The 24,310-nt window shown below is 33.6% G+C and overlaps 1 protein-coding gene across 2 annotated transcripts in view; it reads right to left on the reverse strand.

Annotated features, from left to right (window-relative positions):
• The window catches only part of STXBP6 (syntaxin binding protein 6), an 82,239-nt gene that overhangs the window by 9,244 nt on the left and 48,685 nt on the right, over positions 1-24,310 (reverse strand). For both annotated transcript variants that reach the window (XM_042814009.1, XM_042814011.1), the window contains 2 exons: positions 8,315-8,445; positions 6,365-6,530 (listed from right to left, as the gene is read on the reverse strand). In XM_042814009.1, the coding sequence (XP_042669943.1) occupies positions 6,365-6,530; positions 8,315-8,445 (297 nt within the window). The remainder of the gene's footprint in view (positions 1-6,364; positions 6,531-8,314; positions 8,446-24,310) is intronic.

Below are 24,310 nucleotides of genomic sequence, written 5' to 3' on the forward strand. Positions count from 1 at the left end.
TTAATTCAGTATTTTTCAACAGAAAATTTGCTATTATATACACAGAAACATACTACAAATTTATTTTCAGTTGCTCAAATGATTGGCTTAAATTGGTAGTTATTAATACAGCTTTTTCTATGATATTTTGTCTTATCTGAAATTGTCTTCTCATCTGAAAAGGAATTGGACATTCAGATTTTCAAATCAATTAATAGCTACGCAGTTCAGTAATCCTTTCTTTAAATTTTACTTCGTTTTATTTTATTAAGCAAATCAGACATTTTGTTTTGATTTTTTGCTGCAGAACTTAAACTTCTGGAATTAAACCCCTCTTTTTCGTTAGAAAATTCGGTTAGTGACTTGTGTAATTATATATAATGTGTCAGATCCGAAGGTGCAGAAGCAGTGGAAGGGCAGCAGCCTTTGTATGAGTGCATTAGACCAGTTGTCCTGGAGGATTTACTTCCTGATGAAGAGACAATGAAGAAACAACATTTTCCAGGAAGCCCTAAAGCTCCTGCCAACTTCATTTTTAGGTATTGATTGTTATGATCACAAACTATTTCAGTGAACGCATTAAAAAGTTCATTCTTAATCAGTACTGTGTTCTCAATACAGAGTACCTGAAAGATATACAGAGTCTATCATCAATCACCATGGAAATCGATCAATTTAAAGAACTAATTTTTGTCCTGAGATACCATTAGTGTTTCCATGACCTGTTTTAACATACATTCATAAAAATTTCATCATATTCTCTATTAACCATGCAAAAAATATTTCATTTCAACCCAGATTTTTATATGTACATCAGTGGTAAGACTTTACAGTCATTGATTTGTAAACACAGGCATTCAATTTTTAATTGTGTGTGTATTTAGCAATTATCTTCTGTTCTGAGAAGGAAATAATTGTGAATATTTATAGTAATTAAGAAGGTCTTTCTATTACACCAAAACAACTTATTTCTTTTTAAGAAAATAAGCTATATATGCTTCCTATTGATCTGCAATAAAACTAGACTTGCATTACTAAATAAATTAAGGTTAAAAGAGTAACAGCAATTAGTTTAAATTCACGAACAAGACCAACTGTAACACGACGTATCTACTCTTTCTGCCCATACATACTATTTTCACTACTATATGTTGAAGTCACTAAAAGTTCAACATAAATTTGGAAACAGCGATTATAATTGAAAAGAATGACTTTATCTTCACTATTTCATGTTTTGTTAACTGTCTGTGAACTCATCATCCAGGAACAAAGGCCATTGCACCATTAAAATATCCAATAAAAAATGAAGGTCTTGAGAGAGATAAATATGCTGAAAAATTAAAATTTCAGTTAAGAAATAATTCCCTTTTCCCAAAGAAGCTGGATCTAAATTCTTCACTCTGGCTTGCAAAATCTTAGGCATAAAAACACTGGACTGTCTTACACTACTCTTGACGATTTTCTTGGTAGAAGGCTCTTAATTTCCATGAAAACTGTTTCCAAGATTAGCCGCACCTTTGCAGGTTCCCTATACTACAACTGGACTTTTCCATTGTCTTCCTTGAATCTGAAGTAGTAAGTTCTAAGTTCACAGCCAGAAAATTCATATTAAACAAAAGGCCAAAGCCTGAACAGAAAACAAGAATTTTCAGGCAGATCAGTATCTAAGCAAACACAAGGATGTTCAGCTGCAGGTGGCAGTGCTAGCACAGAGGTGTCAGATTTCACATCTTTTAGCTTGTACCAATCATACAACATCAAAAGCTCTGTGCTCTCAAGTCACAGATCGATGTTTTCACCTTTGTAAAAATCCGACTCTGCATGGGAAAGTAGCGTAAGTATCAGAATAAGAGTTAACCTCAAATTAAGAATTATTACACTAGTTTCCACAGTTTTGATTTGGGGTAGGTAACTTCTTTTATTTACTTTTTTAAAAAAATCTTTTACTACTCTTTAATGCCAGTGATGGTTCAAAGTAGCTTTGAATAGAAAAACACAGATAAATATTGCGTGCTATTTTGAAGTGCAGAGATTTTTAGATACAGCCAATCACATTTCATACATGCATCTAATTCAGTATTATGTCCAAAGTATATAATTTAAAAAAAATAAAATAAAATGAGTTGAAGTTCACGGTGTGTTAAGAGGAATCTGTATGATTCCTGCAGGGTGGCAGGGGAAATCTGAAGGGTATTATTGATACCCTTCAAGTCAGAAAGGCAATGACTTCCCTAAGTGCAAATTTAAGTCAACACTTGAGAGGACTCCAAATTCCTGTTGAAATCCATAGTTAGCTATAAAGCATTATTTTAACATTAGTTCTTTAGAGGGAGGGAAGGGGAGGAGATGGAGATAAAAGACACTGTTTATATAAGTGCACGCACATGTTTAAACTGAGGCCTTCCCAAAGAATCAAAGAAGTCTTTTGATGTTATATCTTGTCAGTGGTCTGGCAGTAGAGAGGATATGGAAAATGCTGTGTAAATTCATCAATTACGTATCTTTTCAATGAAGAAACATTTCAGAAGGAATAAAGAGATTAGACCAATGACTTTACTAGATTAGTTCATAGTCTGATAGCAGTACAAGATTTACCAGGATTAATAGTTATAAATGGTCTTACAGTATTTTGGACCAACTGCTCATTCACACCTTCAAAAATAGGAAAGCTAAGTATTTTTAGGAATTGTTATTTCAGATTTCATCAGTCTCTGCCCCTGGAAATCAAAGCAGTGATGCCTCCCTATCAAACCTCCTCTCACTCAAGATGTCAGGTTCCATCAGCTGCACAGAAGAAATACAATGCATTAAGTCTACACCGAGTGAGGGTTATGCAAAGGCAATCTGTTTTGAATTTTATGAGTGAGTTTATATACTTTGAAGACAAAGACATAAAATCAACAAATTGTATCCTAGGAGAATTACCGTCATAGCAAAATGAGTATTCTGAAATGGCCATCAAATTAATTTCTCTTCAGCAATTTTCCTTAGGCATATACAGCAAATATCAACTCCCAGGAATACTGCAATAATGTTACAAAGTTCTTATCAATAGCACCATTAGTTTGTGAGTCTGTGCAGTTATACTTCATTTGAAATATAGCAACATTTTACAGCTGGAGTATATGATATCTCGTGTTCACTGAATTGCAGCAGTGGAACCACACAAGATTATTGTTGTAGATTTCTATTGTGATTGACATTCAGAAACTGATTTCTCTGTCAATTCTACTTGTATAAGCTGCTCATTTTCTTCCGCAGAAGTATTTTTCAGGTGGAACTTTAATTAAAAAAACAAACAAACTCCAACCAACAATATAGAAACTTGCAAGCAACAACAGAAAATAATTTAAATTTAAATGCAGTTTCTTAGGAAAAAACACAAAAGCAAAACAAAAGCAGAGACATAGACACGCAAAATACAAATAAGCATAGGCCTCAGAAGTGATGGAATGCACTACTAGTGCTATATAGCAGTTCAGTAGACGAACTGTATTTTATTGACCAAGGAAAGAAAAAGTGCAAGTAAGAAAACAGAACTGTCACAGTGGATCAGGCTAGTGCTTTGACTATTGCTTTATCTACCAGTATGCATTACTGCCTTCTCAAGGGGCCTTACTGCAACAGTAGGTAAACTGGAATGAATACACATAATGAAGCCTTCTCCTAGGGCTCAATACTTATTACTTTTCTTGACCAGCAGAACAAGTGCTTCCAAACCTTGTACATTATTACTTACAGATGAAATTAATCAGTATTTTATTAATCCTTTCAGTATTTTTACATAAGCACCACATTAAATGATTTGCCAAAGCTATTTTTTCTTTTCTAACCTCAGTCTCTGTCTTAATCTTACTTATTAAAATAAATGTTAAATTTAAAAGGATCAGATACTGTTTATAATTTTTCAACAGTTACAATTCAGAAACTTTGTTATCTTCTAAGGTTCAATATCATCATATAGTTCAGATGCCCCACCTTTCTCTGCTGAAATGAAAAGTTTAGCAAAAGTTGCAGAAATTAGAAAAATACAGAAATCAGAAATCAACAGTTAAAAACTAGAAAATACATTGCACAAATATGAAAAGTAAAATTGACAGATCATTGATGCATTTCTTAAAAAAATTACCTTCTATGTTTCCAGTGTACTTCTGTTGATGTTTTTAAACACTGGCATCGATGCTGGGACAGGATGTTACCACATTGAGGATCAGATACAAAGAAAGGAATTCTTAACTTGAATCAATTCCTTATTACTCTTTTTCTTACTCTTTCCCAAACTGAGAAATTTAAACTTAGTTTTATACTCGAATATATTCATATAAATCAGGACAAATCCAAGTTAGTATTTTCAATTTAAACTAATACAAATAAAAGTCTACTGACCAGAAAATTTACTATTATTTATTAGATGAAAAACACAGAATTACATTCTGGCTCAGTTATTTCAAAATAAAAAAATACTATCAAAAACAAGTGATAGATTTTTTTTAATACATAGATAAATTTTATCACAGTACTTTCACTTTAATTCAGAGTAATAGAATAAATTTACATGTGCAAGTCTGTAAGGGTCACATGCTCAAGAACACAGTTTTTAAGTGACTATCAGTTAAGAAATGAAAGCAGTAATTATCAGATATTTGAAAGAAAAGGGGCCTTCCCATCCTAATTCTTAATTTCACGTGTCTTCTAAAGTCATTCATTCAGCTTGAACAGTAAGAAAGAAACCAATACACATTTACTTGGTTTCAAATGACTTATTCCACCATATACCACTCATGAGCATCTCTTCTAATGCATAAAGGTATCCAGATAACACCAACAAAGTATTTTGCATTAAAGCTGACAGTTACTAACAAACTGCAAAACTTCTGTGAAATCTACATTCTGAAACTTCCAGTCTCCAACTGGCTTTCTGAAATAGGACAGAAAAACTGAATTCAAATTGTCTTTTTTCATGTAGAAATTTCATCCTCATAATTAAACCCAAAGAATTAATGAAAACATCATGAATTCCTATTCCTTGATATCTGAAGCTGAGTCAATAGCTTACAAAAAAAGAAACTCATTACCGTTTCACACTGGCAATATATTCTTAGAGAAGAGTGATCCACTAATAATTTTTGTCAGTTGTCCTAGAGAAAAGGTTACACAGGTGAAGATATAATTTATTTGGGTTCTAAGGATATTTTAATTGATTTGACAGAATAAGTACAGACTATAGGACAAAGCTTTAAAAAAGCGAACAAAAAAAAAAAATTTCAAGATCACCACCTTGCTTCCACTCGTCTTCCTTCCTTTTGCAGTTCTAGTGTGTGTCTGAAGGTGGCAGCAATTGTTTATCATTACAGGCTCAGAATTCAGGTTTGTTTTTGTTTAGTTTTGTTACTAACAATTTGTGTAACACAACAATACCTCAGATTAGATGCATTCCAGTGTCACTACCAGCACATTAGAAACATACAGAATTGAAAAGCATTTCCTACTATAATAAGTAATAATAATAATAAAAAAGACAACTCTCCTCCTGCCTTTCTTTTCTTCTACAAAGCATTATCTAGAAACCTCATGTAAGGCACAGATAGGTCTCTTCCCTCGAGAGAGGAACTTGTAATATTTAATACAAGATAACACTGGGAGGAATCTTATACTTACAGTCTTTCCAAATTTGAATATGCTCTTTATTCTAGGAATTAGAATTAACCCAAAGTTTCACTTGATCACATTATCACTATACTCAATATCACAGTCATTTGTTTATTTTTACTCAGTGCGGGAAGAATGTTTCCACTAGATACACACATTTTGAAGTTTTAAATATAATGTAAACCAAAAGCTTTTGAAAATGATGGGAAGATTAGTGAAATAGGAAGAAAGAAAGGAAGCTTTTTTTTTTTTTTTTTTTTTTTTCTAACCTGATGTCCCCTCTAGGATTCATTGTGAAATGTAACAAAAACCTTCACGGATTTCTGCCAAAATCAAATTAAAGGAGTTGACCTCAGCTTATGGGTCCTTTCCAACTCAGGATATTCTATGAAATTTCAAAATCCATATAAGAAATTTAGTAATAAACACTTTGGGGCACGCTTGTATAAATTTATACTGTAGAGAAGTCCTCTGCTGCTGTGGGTAGAAAGAAGGTACTCTCAGAAGATGAGTAGTGAATACTACCTCTTAAACTAAATATTTGAGAAACAAAGACATTGGAAGAATTTGAAGAGATGTTTGATGGTGAAACCTACAATTTCATTACTGTTAGATTAGCATATTCAGACTCATGATATCAAAGTATAAATAAGCACATTTAAGCACAGAATAAGTCACATGCAAACCATTGTTTCATGTCCACATGCTCAGAATACTCCAGTTTCAATTGACTTACCTCCAATAATTTTAGACTGGCAGTTGATAAATTCTGGCTTCTTGTCTGTAAGATATCGCTGACATGTGTGATGAAGAATCTGAAAGAATGTGCATTTTTCTGAAGCAGTGCTTGCTACCCATTGGTCAAAAGCATTTTCAAATACTAAATCAAATTCTGGCGAATCCTAGAAGAAAGAATACGCAACTGTTATTCCAGTTTCATGAATGATTTGAAAAAAAGATTTCCAAAATGATTTTGGAAAAAAAAATTAAAAAGCAATTATGTTGGAAAAAACAAACAAACAAACAAAAAAACCACATGAAAATCATGTAATTTCATATCACCCCAGCATTATTTTTTCTCCTGTATATTTCTGATAAAAACACATGCGGGAATTATTTTCTTTTGTATTTTTAATGAGGAATATTCAGCTAAGAAAAGAAATACCTGAAGACAAGAATATTTTAGATCAAATTACTAGAAGTTGGAATCTGTTAAGAAATTCTTCTTAACTACAGGTATGTAGCTACTTTTACCTTCTATATTAACACAAGGATTTTTGTTTAAATATGTTTGGCCATTCAGTCTAAAATATATTCTCATGCTGCATTACAGTAAATATGGTTCTGGTCTCTATATTTACCCAAAGAAAGAAACAGAAAGCACTAGTCATTGTATTTAATTTATTATCATAGTGTTGTATAGATCTCAGGATAACAAGAACAAAAGATCACTTTCAGAACCAAGTAACCTCCAGCTCTGTGCCTTGCAACGGCTGCCAAAATTGATGGATTCTACGAAAGCTGTGATGCTATACGCTTAGCAATATTTGCTAAAAATCCTTTTGTAAACGAATCCAGTAAATATTATTTTTAATCAATGACACTGAACTATAGAATAGTAAGTCTGAAAGGAATGTCTAAGCTGAAGAACTTGATAGGACTTTGACACTGAATGTATCTCCAGATGCTATTTATAGAGTTCTTTTGTAGATTATGTGAAATATCTATATCTATATCCATATCTATGTCGTTATTCTCATTTTCACCATCCCTCTTATCCAAATAAAATTCTGCTTCCTGCTTTTCACTTAGCAGTGGCCCAAGAACTTAATATTTGTTAGCAGGACTGTACTAAATTTGGTGCACCACTAAGATGCTTATTTGTTTGATCAGAACACAACCCTGAAGAAACCAAGTGCAGTTAACCATGAACATTCTGCTGTACAATGAATGCAGTAAATAATTTTGTTATCACACAATATTAGTCACATTGCTACCTTCTAATTTTGCTGTTTGACTACTGACGATTTGCATTTATAAACACGTTAGTACAATTTTTCCCCAAGAATTCAAGTCAGACTGCATATTCCACATTAAAAAAAACACGTAGGCAAAAATTCTGGAAACAATTCCAAAACTACTGAGTGGGTTTTTTGTTTGTTTGATTGATTTTTGTTTTAAATCAGTGGTCATGTGACACTGGCAGCAAAGGTACACTACAGCCTTTTGTGGATAATCAGGGTGTAGGAATCTGAGGAGTGGACTGTCCTGGGAAAAGGTTCACAGTATTTCCAGAAACTTGAACCTCAGTAACCCCTCCTTTCTTTGTTTCTACTTACTGCCCTTACAACACAGCTGCATGCCAAAATGGAACCCAAGAGGCTTATAGTTGAAGACAAGACAAACACAGCTCTTATTTTTCTCTTTAAAAGAAAAGACAGAGCAGGGAAAAGAGTACGGGAGACAAGAGGGAATAAAGAAGATATCTGCTTACGAGCTTTGGCCTCTTCTTGTCTTTCCCATTAAAATCTATTTTATGTACTCCACCAAATAATTTCTTGTTTGAGAATTTGCACTTAAACCTGTCTCTTATCTTTCCATTTGCCTTTTGAATAATGAAAGACGCTTGTTCCAAAAATCAGTTGTAAGACCTCAGTTTCATTTTTCTAGAACTGTTCAAACTTACCTGATTAGGATCAATACCGTTGACCTGGCGAAGCTGCTCAAGCATCCACTGTGTTCTCCTAACAAATGATGTAGACCCTTCAAATTGCTTGACCTTTGTAATAGTTGCTTGAGCTGGTTTTTTGTTTGTCACTAAACACATAAAAGAAAAAACATGCAACAGTAATGGGCTGAATTTTTCAGAAGCGTTCTGTTTAGTTCAATGTATCAGTTAGGTTAATGGTTCTGTAATAACATATATATATATATAATATAATATAACCATAATATAACCATGTATATATAAAAATTCTATAAGGTCCGCCAAAATTAAAAACCTATTGCTAATTCTGACAGTAGAAAGCATTCTCTTTCATAGATAACTTAGTGAAAAGTATATTCCTTATGAAAGATGACACAATGCCAAACAGCTGTTATATAACTCAAAATTAGGTACATTTCAGCTCATGACAGGTTAAGTTGCCAAGTTATGTTATTTCCAAAACACATTTCTATTTCCAGTGAAAAGATGATTTCTAGAAGCACTGTACTGCACAATCTACTAAAATTGGTCTGTCACTCATTTTTTCAGAATAAAACATATTTCTGTTCATTTTATATGATCCTCCATAAAGAGTAGCATTGGGAATGCCCACTTTTCTCTTGGCTTTCAAATGTTGGCAGTTAACAAAGACTTTTTAAGTAATCAAGTCTTAAATAGTAAGATTAACTCTTTTTGTATACTCCTGTTACCCACATTCTCAGGAAAACTAACAAGACAAATCTGAAGGTATATACTGCATAAACTTTTGTACTCAGAGGACATATATGCTGTAAATGTTGATGTAGTGATCAACATTCCACAGAATTAAAAAAGCTGACATTGTTTTTCAGGATGAAAGTTTACTATTGCACAGGTCAGTGACTTGATGTTAAAGGTACTTTAGAATGGAATAGCAAATTCATATTAATATGAAAAAATCTTTTTAATATCTCAGAAGTATTCTTTTAAATTGAGACTGTGGATGTAAAAGCCCAAGAATCTTCATGAGAACTTGTTTTTAGAAAGAAATTCACTTTCATGAAAAATCCAGTAGGTTAAAAAATAATTAGATATTAACATTTCACATAACAGATAACTGTTTATATGGAATTACTTCAGACTAGAAAACACGGCTGGATTCAGTATATTGACTGGACTATTCATGAGAATATAATTATCATTTTATATATATATATATTATATGTATATTTATATATATTATATATAGAACAGAAGTCTCTTAGTCAACAGCCGAAAACATTGTCAGATCTTAAAGAGAGGAAATCAGTGTAGTATACCAGAAAGGTAGTAGCAAAATTAGATAAGAGCTATCAAAATGCAAAAACTAGAAGTGAGATAAGTATTAAATATCAGTTGATTTCTCAATGGTCTGTATGTTCAATTGGACCACTCTGACTTAAAGAAAAAAGTTACCATAAGGGGTTCATTGACTTCAGGCTGTACTGGAATATTTTTCTGCAAGAAAAACAGCTCAATTGAGCTGCAAAAAGCAAAGCCTAACAATTAAACAAAACAGAGATGACAGGCACCATACCTGTACTTACACTGTACAGACAGATTCTGCTTTTACTGCAAGTTTTCAAGACCATGAAGTAGAAAACAAACAGTATTACATGAGCACAACACAAACTGTGGTCACTAGCTTTCTAAATTAATCCTTTTTGATATTTACTCACATCTTTTTGTCAACACCTGTGTTAATTTTGGCAGACTGAATTCACTGGGCTCAGTTCCACTTATCTTCTACACAAGGCTGACAGAAGAAAGCTATCTAAGAGTGGCCTTAATTTTAGCATCCCTGCGGTATTATCTTTCTAAAGAGATCAGGCAATATTCTACTGCTGAATTACCCACTTGTTAAAAGAAAAAACTGTGCATACAATATGTAAGGCACATATAGGATTAATGCTAGCAGTACTGCAAAACAAAACATTCAAAAATTGGAAGAACTAGACAAAACAATTACTTATGTGTGATGAAATGGTTTTTTTTTTCCTTCAGAATCTCACGGATAATTGATTATGAGGCTTACTTTGAGCTTAAACTTGATTTCAACCAACTGCTCTGAAGAATTCTACATGATATACTTTCTAGTGCTTTTGAAAACAGAGGTCATTTACTATTTCAAGTAGAAATATCAGATTTTACAGACTTGATGGTGAGACGCAGGATGTAAAAACTCCGTAGATTGCTCAGTTAATACATATTTACTATTTGAATAATCTAATTATTTACATTTCTCTACATAGCCCTTTCAACAATGAACAGCTTTTCCTTCAACTTTTCAGTGAAAGCCTATTCTTCAGCTACTCTCAACAATTCCTCTTAGAAAGAAACAGTTTAAAAACAAAAATGAAAACTTGACTAGATGACTGGTTCTATATCATCCATACAGTCAGCCTTGAAGAGGCTTTGTCGTACAGAAAAATTTACAGCACTCTTGAGCATCTCAGTCATTGCTTTAAATAGAAACACAGCCTGAAGTCAGGAGCTGTGACACTCCTGGAATACTAGCAGTTCTCCCTTTAGGTCTCTCACTTGTAGTTACTGTGTGCAATGAAACAGACCTAGTTGCATTATACCTTCTTTATCTAGGCATTTAAGGAAAAGAATGGAATTTCTAGAACATTCTAAAAGCAGCTACCCAAAAGACTACCAAATATGCTTTAAAAATCTTCATTTATCCCATAACAGGTTGACAGTAGTGTGGCAGTCATCAAAGACAGTCATTAAAGACGCTCCAGATTCTCAGACTCCCTGGCATCTGGAAGAGCAATGCTCACTGGCTGCCTTGCAGAGAAGCCACAGAGTATGCCTTAAATTGCAAATATAAGAAGGAAAAAATTGGAAGCAATTACATTCTTCCAGACAAGACATGCAGACATATTTACTGAATTTGTCACAATCTTTATCTACCTTAATAAAAGACTGTACTAAAATCATGTTTTGATTTTAGTGATTTTTCATTCTGTGCTTGATTTTTTTTCTAGCAGAACATTAATCCTTCAAAATATCAAGTTGTAACGTGCACAAAGAACTCTTATTAGATATTATTAGATTCAGTAAAATAGATTTATTTATACATTTAATTGAAGGGAACATACATTTATTAGTAAATTAAGAAAATGTCTGAGAAGTCAACTTACAGCAATTAATGATGGAACAAATTAAGGGCTATTTTACTTAAAACAAACAAACAAACAAAAAACACAACAAAACAAATAGAAAAAAAAACCGAACATGCAGATGAAAACACAGCACTAGATTAACAAATAATCAAAAAGCAAAGAGCCAGAAAGAGCATTACTTCCGAAACTAAAGACGCTACTATTTTGCATCACAAAAATACATCACAGCGTTGTTTCAAAGACAGGTGAAATTTAAGAGGGATGCCTTTAAGTGAAATTATTTTTCAAAAGCAAATTAGAAAATAAGAGGCAGAAAGAATTAACTTTAAATCCCCCTGTGAGGAAGCCAAGAAAGTCACTGCTTTAAAGATCTGAAGAACTTTGAAACACTTATTTGAAATCCAGACATAAGTTAGAATTCTGTACAACATGTGGCTGGAATCTTAAGCAACTAATCAATATAGCTTTTCACAATGAAAGCTAAGGGAGATGAAACTAATGGTCTAAAATTCATTTCATCTGCAGTCCAGAATTCTTTTTTTTTTTTTTTTCACCTGTGCTTGAAGTCTTGATTCTGGATATCTGAGTTCAGTTTTGAATTGTCTTTAAATTTGGATTACTACGTATGCTAAATAACTTTTAAACTCTTTAAGTAATTAGTACTCATAGGACGAATGGTTTTTTTGCCTCACGAAATTTCCAATCATATTGTAGCATGTATCTAAAATCCTTAGTGACTGAAATAACTACTGCAGGGATCACGGAATCACAGAACTGTAGGGGTTGGAAGGGATCTCCAGAGATCATCGAGTCCAACCCCCTGCCAAAGCAGATTCCCTACAGCAGGTCGCACAGGTAGGCATCCAGGCAGGTCTTGAACATCTCCAGAGAAGGAGACTCCACCACCTCCCTGGGCAGCCTGTTCCAGTGCTCCGTCACCTCACTGTAAAGAAGTTCTTGCGCACATTTGTGCAGAACTTCCTGTGCTGCAGTTTCTGGCCGTTTCCCCTTGTCCTGTCTCCACTCACCACTGAAAAGAGTCCGTCCTCGCCACTCTGTCCCCCACACCTTAGATATTTATAGACCTGGATCAGGTCCCCTCTCAGTCTTCTTTTCTCAAGGCTGAACAGACCCAGTTCACTCAGCCTTTCCTCATAGGAGAGATGCTCCAGGCCCTTCACCACCTTTGTGGCCCTCTGCTGGGCTCTTTCCAAGAGATCCTTGTCTTTTTTGTACTGGGGAGCCCAGAACTGGACGCAGTACTCCAGACGAGGCCAGATAAATGGGGGATAAATGAGGATAAATTAATGTACAAAGTCTTGAAGCAGTTAGTGATTGTTGCAACTGTTCACATTACAGCATGGTTATATTTATTTAATAGCTGGATACTACACAAGTGCACAATTGTTCTTAGAGATTTTTTAAGTAGTTCAACTTTTTATTGCTTCTGTGTCTCTTGGTCTTGAGAAAAAGAAAGTAGTGCAAATGAAGATCACTTTCATTTGTAAGACTGACAGACAGAGGAATCTACTGAAGTTACTGGCTATATGTGTAGTTTAATCCAAAACCACCCAGCAATATAATGTTCTGTCTCATCCTGTAGAGTTGCAGTATATAATAATATATAAATATAATAATATATATTTTATATATAATATTTATTTATATATGCACATATATATATAGTATTATAATAATGTAATATAATAACCAGTAATGAAATTTGTATAAAAATAGTTGTCAATAATTAATGACAGAAAAAAAATAAGTCCTATAAAATGCACTCAGGAGAGTCTAAGGTGACTCCAGATTTTATCAGGAAATAGATAAAATGAGCTGTTAATATTACTGGCACAATTAAAAGAAATTTTTTTCACAAGCCCATTCCCAAAAATAGAAAGTAGGTTACAAATAGACTGTGAAAGAAATCATTATTCCTCCATACTTTGCAGTTCTCCAGAGTTACGTATGAGAAGTTGCCTTTTCCCCCCAGAGTTCTGTGTGTGCAATTCACTCTAATTCAGCAAATCCCACTCTCAGCCTCCCAGGAAGCAACCGCTTCATGAACTTGCAAAAGCTCCTTGACTAAAACTCTGACAGACAGAATTCTGGTAAACTATATCTAGCACTTAGTTCAATGATCTGGAGTTTCTGATCTTCAAAAGAACACTGACTTTTCTATGCCTCTAATTGCTTCCCCATCCCACAGTCTGAGTTTTCATATTCAGAGAATAAAGCAAGAGTAACTTCAGGGAAAACCTCAAATGCTTAAGGAAACCCACAACATATCACTTTCTTCTAAATGTATGAAGTCTCAAAGAAAAGAACACATCCCAAATTTTCTAAAGTAGCTTTGCAACATTGAGACAGAAGCTGAGGATTAAGTAAGTTGGTGCATTCCAACATATTTATGTGTTAAATAATGAACCAGATATATGATATCACCTTATGACATGGATTTCAGGAAAGTTATTAATAGTTTGCTTCACATGCTAGTTGTGAGCTTTATTATCAATTTCAGCTTTGAGTTTGAATACAAAAATTTATAGTATTTTATATTTTCACACAGTAATTTCAATAACATACTGATTTAATATGGAGATTAAATTCCTCATTATAGAACTTACCACTGTGGTCGTACAACTTCCTGCAAACTTGAGACCTGCCATGGTTCTCATACCTCAGCTATCTAAGGCAAGGAGGTGCTCTGAGGAGACAGTGATACTAAATACACACACTGCTTCCTCCAGAATGAATTTCAGGTAAAGAAAAAAAGATTTGCTCACAGCAGAAAATACCTAGTCTCACTAAGATTTTTGTAGTATTGCATATAGTTTTGATAAGCTGATTTCTTCATTTTGTTTCTGAAAAAAATGAGGTTTATGAGGTTTTTTTTTTTTTTTTCCCCGGGGAAGAAGTTTTGGTCAAAAGAGAATGTGGGAAAGAGGAAGAGATTCCATATCAGTTATCTGAACAATACGGGATATTAAAAGAATAGAGGGAAACTCTCCCTCTCCTCCTACCTTGCCTATCTCTTCTAAAATAAACAGCTACTTAGCTGTTTATCTTTCACACTATAATTTAAGTAATATTTTTTCCTTCTACGTGCAAGTTCCCTTTGTCTGCTGAATAAAAAAACATAAATTTAAAGAATAGCATTAAAAATGAATTAATCTCAAAATAGACTATTATGTAAATGTATGTGATACTTCTCCAAGAAGAAAGATTAGACATGACGGTTTAGTTGTGTCTTCGAAGAAAAAAAATAAAATAAAAAAATTGCTTTGGTTTTTAATATCTATACGATAACAAATATTTTATGTTGTGTAAGACAAGAAGACATATTCTAAGTGAATGCCTGCACATTTTTCAAACTTACGAAAAAGGGCATTAATAACAAACAGATTCCTCTAAGTAATGCCCCTTCTTTTAGTTTTATACCTGGTTATCCATTCTTTACTTTTCACAGAACAATGTAAATCCATGTCCTTATAAATTGTTTTAATGCCTATTCAATCATTTTAACCCCCCTCCTCAGAACATCTCAAAAGTCAGCCTCTCATTTTTCATTCCTATCAAATTTTTCAAAGCTAGGGAAGTAGAAGCAAGATAGTAATAAATTAATGGCTTTTTTAATGTATTCTTCATATATGACAGCAACATAGCTTAAGGTATTAACACCAAAGGAATTGTTCTCCATTTTGGCACAGTTCTGCAAATGGTTGCAGTTGACAGTGGGAAGAGTGGCAGACTTTGCTTGTAGCCAGGAAGAACCCTTCTGTATTCTTCTGCAATTCCTACATTTCCAATATTCTCTCTCTTTTCTTTAAAATGAAGGTAGTATAATAATCAACCATTACTGAAGAAGATACTTTAAGCAGTTTGTAAGCACTCATGCTCGCTTCAGAAAATCTCACTTCAACCCAATTTGTAAATCAAGGCTGAAGTTACTCACTATGGTGTATATTTACATAGGAGGCTTGAGATATTTATCACATTCTAGTCATTTCAACAAAAAACAGTCACAGATAACTAGTTGAAGATTGTATCACAAATGTATTTCTCTTAATAAATGGCGTTTGGCATAATTCCTACACAATCTAACAGATGTGCATCTGCATGCAGTGAGTACAGTAGAAATTACCTCACCATCCTGAAAACAATGTTTCAGTGTCCTGAGGGGCAAACTAAAGTTCTAGTTCATTCTCAGTATCTCATAAAATGTACTGTATTAGGAAATAGTTTTCCAATTATGTTTGCTTAGATAACTTGACAACCTTCATGTTTTGGAATAAACTGTCCAATGACTTCTGAGATCCTACATAGTTACTTCCATAAAAGAGACAGAGAGGTCAAACAGGAAGGAAAACAAGTGGGCCAAAAACTGCAATGCCAAGTTATCAGATATTATTTTAATTGAAGTCAGTTATTTAAATGAAGTCTATTAAATGACCCTCCAAAAAAACCAAACCCACAAACAACAACAAAAAAAACAACAAACAAAACCAAAACAAAAAAAAAACCCAAAAAACCAGAAATCTCACAGAATATGTATGTGTTTACTCCACTAAAACAAAATGTTAATCCTTTCTTATATCTTAAGCTTGGAAGTCTTAAAATGACATTTAAACTGCAAGAGAAGAAGAGATTGTACTTGAAGATTTTATGAGCAGATAGCGTTGAGTTGCTCTGCATAGTATTTTAAATTACTTGAGATATAAATATTGCATACACTTCTATTAACAGGATTTCACTGTAAGGGTGAGAGCAGAAACAAAAAAATTAAATATTTAGCATCCAAACTGTTACTCCAATTCTTGTTCAACAGACTCAAAGTCATCTGCAATATTAGTCTTTGAGTAATCTTTTGTAATCTGTGTGTATCGGTAATGCATTGATAGTCAAATCAAAATCAGGTGGAACGAAAATAAAATAGTATTCCTCAGATCATGATTTCATTAACATTCAAAGGTTAAAACTAAAAATATTTTGAAGCAGATTAAAGATTTCAAAAGAAAAAAGAAGAAAAAGAACAGGTATGAAATATGAAGAATTTGGATTAGTTTTACTATTCTACAATCTGTACGGCAAAAATTATACAGCTAGGACATTCAGTAATTCCAATTTTTATCAGATATGCCCTTATAGCTCAGAACCATGCTGTGACCATTGATCTGACAGATAGAGAACACTAGAATTACCTGCTGTCCTGGTAGGTGGTTTTGACAGGGGACACTAGTAGTGCTGCAATTAAATTTAATAAGATTTATCTCTAGAAATAGTCATGCACTAGGAGAGAAAAAATCTAGTTGTACATTAACACAAAAAAACCCCTAATCTATGGGAGTATCTGGTGATCCGGTGGATAAGCACCTCAACCTAGGAGAATTAAAATGGAAAAAAGGGAGAAAGGGAGAGAAAAGTTAAGAAAAGTAAGAATCTGGGTATGCAGAAATACTGCAAAAAATAAGCAACATTTATTCCATTGCATGACTAATCATGTGTTAGAACATAAAGAAAATAAGCAACAAGCACAGTTGGCACTGTAATACCCTGCAGATTTGTTCCTACTATTGTTGCTATATAATCATTGCTCATTGCAATTAGAAAGATTTATTTTAAAATGGATGAACTGCTCATTATTGCCCCGTACTTAATCCTTCTGACTAAATAATAGCTTCTCTGTGGTAAGAAATGAGGTGCTGACCAGCACCTACTCAGGAAAATTTGATAATGGGAATGATTGCTAAGAGGTGAAAAAAATGCAACAAATTCCCAAGGGTTTTCTAAAAGCATACATTTGAAATTATGATCTATAAATACAGTCACCCCTGAAGAAATGCACACCCTTCAAAGTGAAATCTGACAGTACAGCTTTCTTGTCTCATGACATTTGCTCATCTCATGGAGTTTTGTTTTTCCAGTCCATACTAGTGCTGTACATGTCTTACAGGAAACTTTCTGGAAGCATGCTTCAAATTGAAAATGGTTTTTGTTTCTTCCAAACATGCACTAGAAGAATCAGACAAGGCCAAATCAAAATAACATTCAAGTTACTTGAAAATTGGATTTCTGAAATGAAGCTACTTACATTATGTATCCACAGAAAACTAGGATCAGTAGTACACTTGCTGCAGAAATCAAGTTCAGTTTCTTATGCCTGTTTCAACACTTAATCTAAAGAAAACTACCTTCAACTCACTTATTTTACACTGAGGTACAGAGACATGCAAGAAAAAACTATCTACAACCAATAGTTGCAGAATACACAGAAAAAAAATTGTAACAAAATAAGTTTAAAGTATCAAATTTAATAAATCAGACTTTACTCTGGAATTTCCTTATGTGGAAAATTAATTGATCTGGAAAGGTTAAAATAAAGTCTAACTTCCCTAACAGCATGATGTTGTTAGAATCTTGCCACACTTATAACTAAGAAGATTTGAAAAAGATGATCAAGAAACTTATGACCAAGCTTACTACATTGGGCAATATTTACAGAAACAAGGATAAAGAAATTTTAGTTTTATTTTGATAGAAACTTCCCTTTCTAACTGACTGTTTTGCAGGTGCCATCATCCCAGTTCTTACATAATGCACTTAACACTAAAAGCAGAGTTGACTAAATAGATATCTCCAAATCTAATATTGAATAGAAGATATCTGTTGGCATCTGCAACAGTCTTACGCACTCTGGCCTGTCTTTGCTTAGCTTTATGATGTTCCTGTTGAACTAGAGGAAGCTGGTGAACAGTCGTATTCCCTCTGAATCTGTTCCACTCCAGAATAGTATGACCTTCAAAACTAAGGGAAGCACAGAATATTTCATTGTTCCAGTCATAGAACAGAGCGCTAACTAGGATCAGCTTCAATATCATCAGCTTCTGCATGCAGCGCCTTGCATCTAGCTTACTAAACTTTGAACTACTGAGAAGACAGAATCCCATTTGCCTTGCAGTCCCTGTCCCACTACCATTCTATGTAGCTATGATCCCATGTGGTTACTAAGTATTAGATTTATATCAGATCTATAAATTCCATTACAAAAATCAATACTTCAATTTACTATTATAATGAGAAACAGTGAACAAGTCATCTGTCTTTTCATATGAGCTTTATATTATATTAAATTTTTACCCTAACCAATAGTCTATATTTTAACACTACATAAGTATGGAAGACTCAGAGTCTAACACTTAAGAAATGACCAATTATACAATGTCATACAATTCATCATACACTGAGCAGAGAATTTACAAATTTCAACTTAAGTAATGGTTATATAAGCTTACAGTAAAAACTCAAATGAGCTCTAAATAAATGCAATTTATGTACCTATACTTGGAAATAATGCAATTAAACTAACTGCCATCTTTCTGTCAGTCAGCATTTTCTTCTGATCAAATACATTGTATATCTTAACATTTCAGTCACAATTACTTTTGGTGTACTGACTACTCTAAAAACTGCAGGCACTCTAAAGAGAGAGGATTAAATAAAGGAAAAGCAAAATCCACCCAAATCTCTACCAAACTACTCATTCTCCTATTTCTCTCCATTCACACTCAAATTCACATGAAGTAACTGAAAAATTTCCAAACACCAGGACTAACAACTGGAATTTCAGCATCTATCAAATCAAATTATTTTTAGCTGGTATGAACTTTATTATTACAAGTATTACTATACATCTTTTTTTTTTTTGTATTTATACTTACCTTTTTAAACATTTTTGTTTGGTTATTACCTTCTCATTTTTCGTTTTTGTTCCCAGCTTCTACATACTACAGATTCAGATTCCATTCCGAAGGGAAAGATCCTATTCTCTATCTAAACTTATATTGTATGTGTAGTACAGCATTTTCTTGATTTTTGTTCTCCCATACACAGTATTAATATATTCTATTATTCTAAAATTCTTTGTTAATGTGCTTTTCCCAGCTGCAGAGTTTCTAGGCAAAAATCAATGTGAGTTGTGTCTCATCTGCTATCCATTCTATGAAGGCTACCTTGTAATTATACTGTTATAGACATCCATAAATACTCAAGGAAAAAGCCAATTAAATGGTGCAGGAAGCAATAAAATATGTCTGCAGTCCTTAGTGCACATCACTTGCTTTAAATGTATTACTGCTTTTCTCAATGCCTTAGAACTACTTTGAAATTTATTTTTTTACTTTATGAATTCAACAGAATGATCTTGAGCTTTAAGTAGTAATAGTACTAATAGCTTGATATCTTTTTTTATTTGTTTCTTTATGATGTTATACTACATGAAATAAAATTTCACTGTTTGTTGAAAATCTTAGACATATCAAATCCTTACAGCAGTAGCTAGAGAACCCAGTAATTAGCTATCTACTTTGCAAACACACAAGAGTATGTGTTTATTAAAAAAGACCAGCATAAAATTATTCAAAAAAATGCATTCATTTTTAAAAGAATTACAATTAAAAATTGCATTTTTTGAATTAGTAATAGCTGTATGACAGCTGTACTTGTATTCAGATGTAACTATTCAGAAAAGAAATTCTGAACATGTTATTGGACAACATCCACTAAAGCTACGTTTGTTATGGGACACAGAGACATTAAACACTTAATGGGTGTGAAGAGAGTCAAGACAGAGGAGGGCTGCGAGTCCTAGCTTAAATAATTGAATGATGATCAAAAAGGAAGAACAGTTTTCTCAAAGTTTCTCACAGTAGCTACAAGGCATCAAGTTAAGTTAATAAAAAATAGAAACTCTACCTTTGTGCACAGTTCATAATTAAACTGTGGAACTATTGATGTAAAAACAGTACAAAAACTGAGTACTAACAATGATTATGAATTCACAAGAAGGATGCTCAGTGTGAACTTAAGAATATAAAGTTCAGTAAGAGCTGGAGCATATGTGCGCACAGTGATGTGAACTAGCATCAAAGAAAACATGGCTAGATTGATCATTCTCAGCATTGTTATGTTGCAAACACCACAGACTTACCAGAGACAGACTTATCCTTCTTTACAGGGAAGTACTAAGTTATTCAGTCAAACTGCACTGCAGCATACAATATAAACATTATTGCACACTTCCATGCAAGTTACCAAACACTTCATTGACACAGAGAAAATAAAACAAAATCAAGAGCAGCATTTCTTAGCTGTCTTCTCTGAAGCCCACGTAGGACTCTAAAGCAAGATACTGAGTGGTGAAAGGGAACCAGAGCTGGAGAGTTCGGGATTAGAGCCCAATATATCACAGTTTTTCTCAGTGCTTAATGGAACAGTGCACTTGTATCATATATCACTTCTGTTTGCAAGGTTCAGACTTGTAACACTTTTCTTTCTAATCCAAGACCTGCAGTAACATCATTACAACCTTATCCAGTTGAGATGAAAGGAAAACAAGACAGGAAGCTTTAGCATAATCTGTTTTTCCTTATATGTTCATTTTCCATTCCATTTCATAGCCAGTCGTCACCAGCAAAAAATATCAGTTTCACACCTTTGGCTGAAGTTTCAGGAGGAAAACTCTAGGTCATCATTTCATACACTTGATCTAACAATATTTTTTTCTTAAATTGAGAAAGATTTCAAGCACGCAGTGTCAAACCATGTTCTGTTTCAGTAAGAAGTAACTGCATGATTTGTTCACACTCCTTCAGACCAAGATTTAAGAGAGAATAAAATAAATCTTCTCAAGATAGAAGCTTAAAAAATTTACCAGCATTAATTAGCTTAAAGTGCTGAAGTATGCCTTAATAGTAGGAAGAAGACAACACCTGAAAAGGAAGAAACAAAACATCAAAACCAACCTATTCTTCAGGTTTATCCTCTTCATGAGAAACATTTTGTTGTTTCACAGATACACATTTCTGCAACAGCTTCCATCTAGTAATTATTCCTAGCTTGTATCCGGTTGTAAACGTTACAGTTTCAGTGAAGAAACTCAGAACAGCATTTCGCTGCTGAATAAAACACTTCAATAACACCAAACTACTTTGTTTTCCCTTGAAAATAAGTAAATAAAAGTTGAAGAAATCAGAGAGGTAAACTGAGCGTATTCTTCTCTTTTATGTCTTCATATAAAAATTTCAAAAATCAAAGAGCAAATAATAAAAAAAAAAATAGTCCTGCACTGTTTTTTTAATACTTACTTTTTAAAGAGTTCTTTCTTTCCTGGCACATTTTCTGTCATTACATTTTTATAAAGCAACAACTTTCTCTTTAGAATTCAGACTTGGTACATAAAATGATAAATGAGACAACAGAATGTTTGGGACAATCTAGGTTAAAGCAGTTAGTATGGGCAATTTGACTTGTTTAACTACTGCAACAGTTGCTTACAATATTTGCTGACAAAGAGCTACTGTCACACAAGTGAACCCCTACTGTCCTCCTCCCACGTCTGAGGATACTGAAATGTTTTGCTCTTATCTGAATAAGAAACTTATATCCCAAACTATCTACAAACCAAAAAGCATTTTAGTTTGCCACTTGAAAAGAGCTATGTACATGTGGTACATTACTGTATCAGTTGGTCAGTTATCACACAGTTACATCTGCATCCTAGCTACAAGGTTACTGCTTCTATCACAGCTGTAAAGATTATGCTATCTGAACCAAAAAGATACAGACATTATCCCAGAAAATTTATACTGCAAAAGGACAGGTAATCAAGTACTTAATTATTTGGCAGTGCTAGAAATTCAGGAATATGTGACTATTATAGCATCTCAGGACAGAAATGGATGGTAATGAGGCCTTCAAATGCTCTTTAGAAGTCAATTTAGCCTCATCAGAGATTTACTGAATGCAGCATAATTGCAAAGACTGCCAACACAAGAAATTTAATGTGATCCAGAGTAAACTGAATAGCTATAGAATCTACAAATAACATCAGGAAAAAAAAAAAGGCTAAGGCACTTGGACTGAAAAGATGCAAGGAATAAAATTACAGGAGAAAAGCTTTGAGCAGCCCCACACACTTTGAAAGGGCTTTATCTTAAACTCTCAGTCTCGTTAATCAAACTCAACAGAATGAAACATACAAGCAGCTATGGTACTGATGAGCAGACTGGTTGAAGAAACATTCAAATAAATCACAAGTTCTCGAAGATTACTGTACAGTACCAGCTCTTGTTTTAAGTTCTATCTTAAAGGTATATTTCAAAGGTATTTCTCATAGTGTTGCATTTTGCAAAAAATTGGGATGGCTTATCCCCAGAATACTAGGTATAGTATATGGCTGACACGAGTAGAAGAAAAAACAACAGGGGTCAGATTACCTTCAAGAAAATATTTGAGCCACATCAATTTCTTCTGAACAAACATGAAACATAATCACCTCCCTACACTAGACATTTAAAAAGGCACCTGAAAGTACGGACAGAAACTCTTTCACCCTTCTGTGTTTTCCAAACTGCCCACAGAGAAAAGCTATCAATCTAATTTTAAATAGCCTTCTGCCTTGCAGAAAGTCTCTGTACAGTAACAAAGATCTCCAAAATGCATGGGCTGTTTCTTAAGTAATGCCTCCTATTTTGCTAAGTTAGCCCATAATATCTGTGGTGGATGTTTGTAGTAGGCAGTAGAGGTTGAACCTTCCCATAAATATTATGTTACATTTTCTTGCCACACTACAGATAGTACTAGAGGGATAGTCTGACAAAATAGCATCTAACAAGAAAGTGCACACTAAGTAAAGATATGTAATTGAATTCCTTCATGTGGAAAAAAAAATGGTGCCTATTGACATTTGCTGAACATGGAGACCAAACAGTGGAAGAAAGCACAGTGTGGCAGTGGGTGGTGTATTTGAGCAGTAACAGCAACATGAAAGACAAGCCATGTTCTGGACAGCCATGCAGATTTTTATGTGCACTGCATGCAGCCTCCTGTTAAGTGCTGGAGAAAATGCATTGCTAACGGTGACTATGCTGAAAAACACTGTTTAGTAACTGAGAATTTTCTCTATCAATTATCCTCTACAATGTGCTCATTGTATCCATTGTAGTTTCCATGGAAGTAAATAAGAGGCATTACTTTCAGTGTGAGCTATGTATATAGATTTCTTTAATAACCGCAGAGCACGCACATTAGCATCTCACTCACGTATAAACACAAGATGAGGGACATTATTCTGAAGCAATGCTTTTGCTTAAGGCAGAAGCAGTTCTGTACTTGCATGCTACCTTAAGATATTCACAAGGATTAGAATGTGACAGCAAAACTAATATTGCCATATGTTCTCCTCTAATTTGTTAATATTGCCAATTAGAACAACTTTTCTCCTGAGGAAGATGAAAATGGAGATATTACAGTCACTTTTGAAATAAATACTAAATTAAGTTAGTTATTACAATAAATATAAAAATGAAGACTTGAAATCATCTACAGTCAATATCGATAGATACTAAATCTTGTATCATTTGCGAATAAAGAACAACTAACTAAGGAAATAAATCATATTTCACACAAATCTGATAAGGTTAAATATCTGTATGACAGACATCATCTTCACAGTGTGACACACAATCATCTTTGAGAGGCTGGAGTGACCAGCATGGTATATTTATTTGGACTGTGATCTACACTCCTGAGGCTGAGAATGCTAAGCAGCTTCCCAACAATCTTTATTTAATGGGCAGCTGCATCCCCTAGCTTCCTCCAAAAACATATTAGTGTATATGACAAATTCCTTAGGGTGACTGGTTGCTACTTGCAAAATATCTTGGTCACATAAATTTTGCTTTGTTCTTATTACAATTTACATACACTTTTTAAAATTATTTTACTTTTAATTAATACATAACTTGCATATCAAGGACATCACTTGACC

Source organism: Centrocercus urophasianus, unplaced genomic scaffold, assembly GCF_019232065.1.
Source record: "Centrocercus urophasianus isolate 14NV4802_14NV808 unplaced genomic scaffold, USGS_Curo_1.0 seq_14, whole genome shotgun sequence".
Classification (NCBI taxonomy): domain Eukaryota; kingdom Metazoa; phylum Chordata; class Aves; order Galliformes; family Phasianidae; genus Centrocercus; species Centrocercus urophasianus.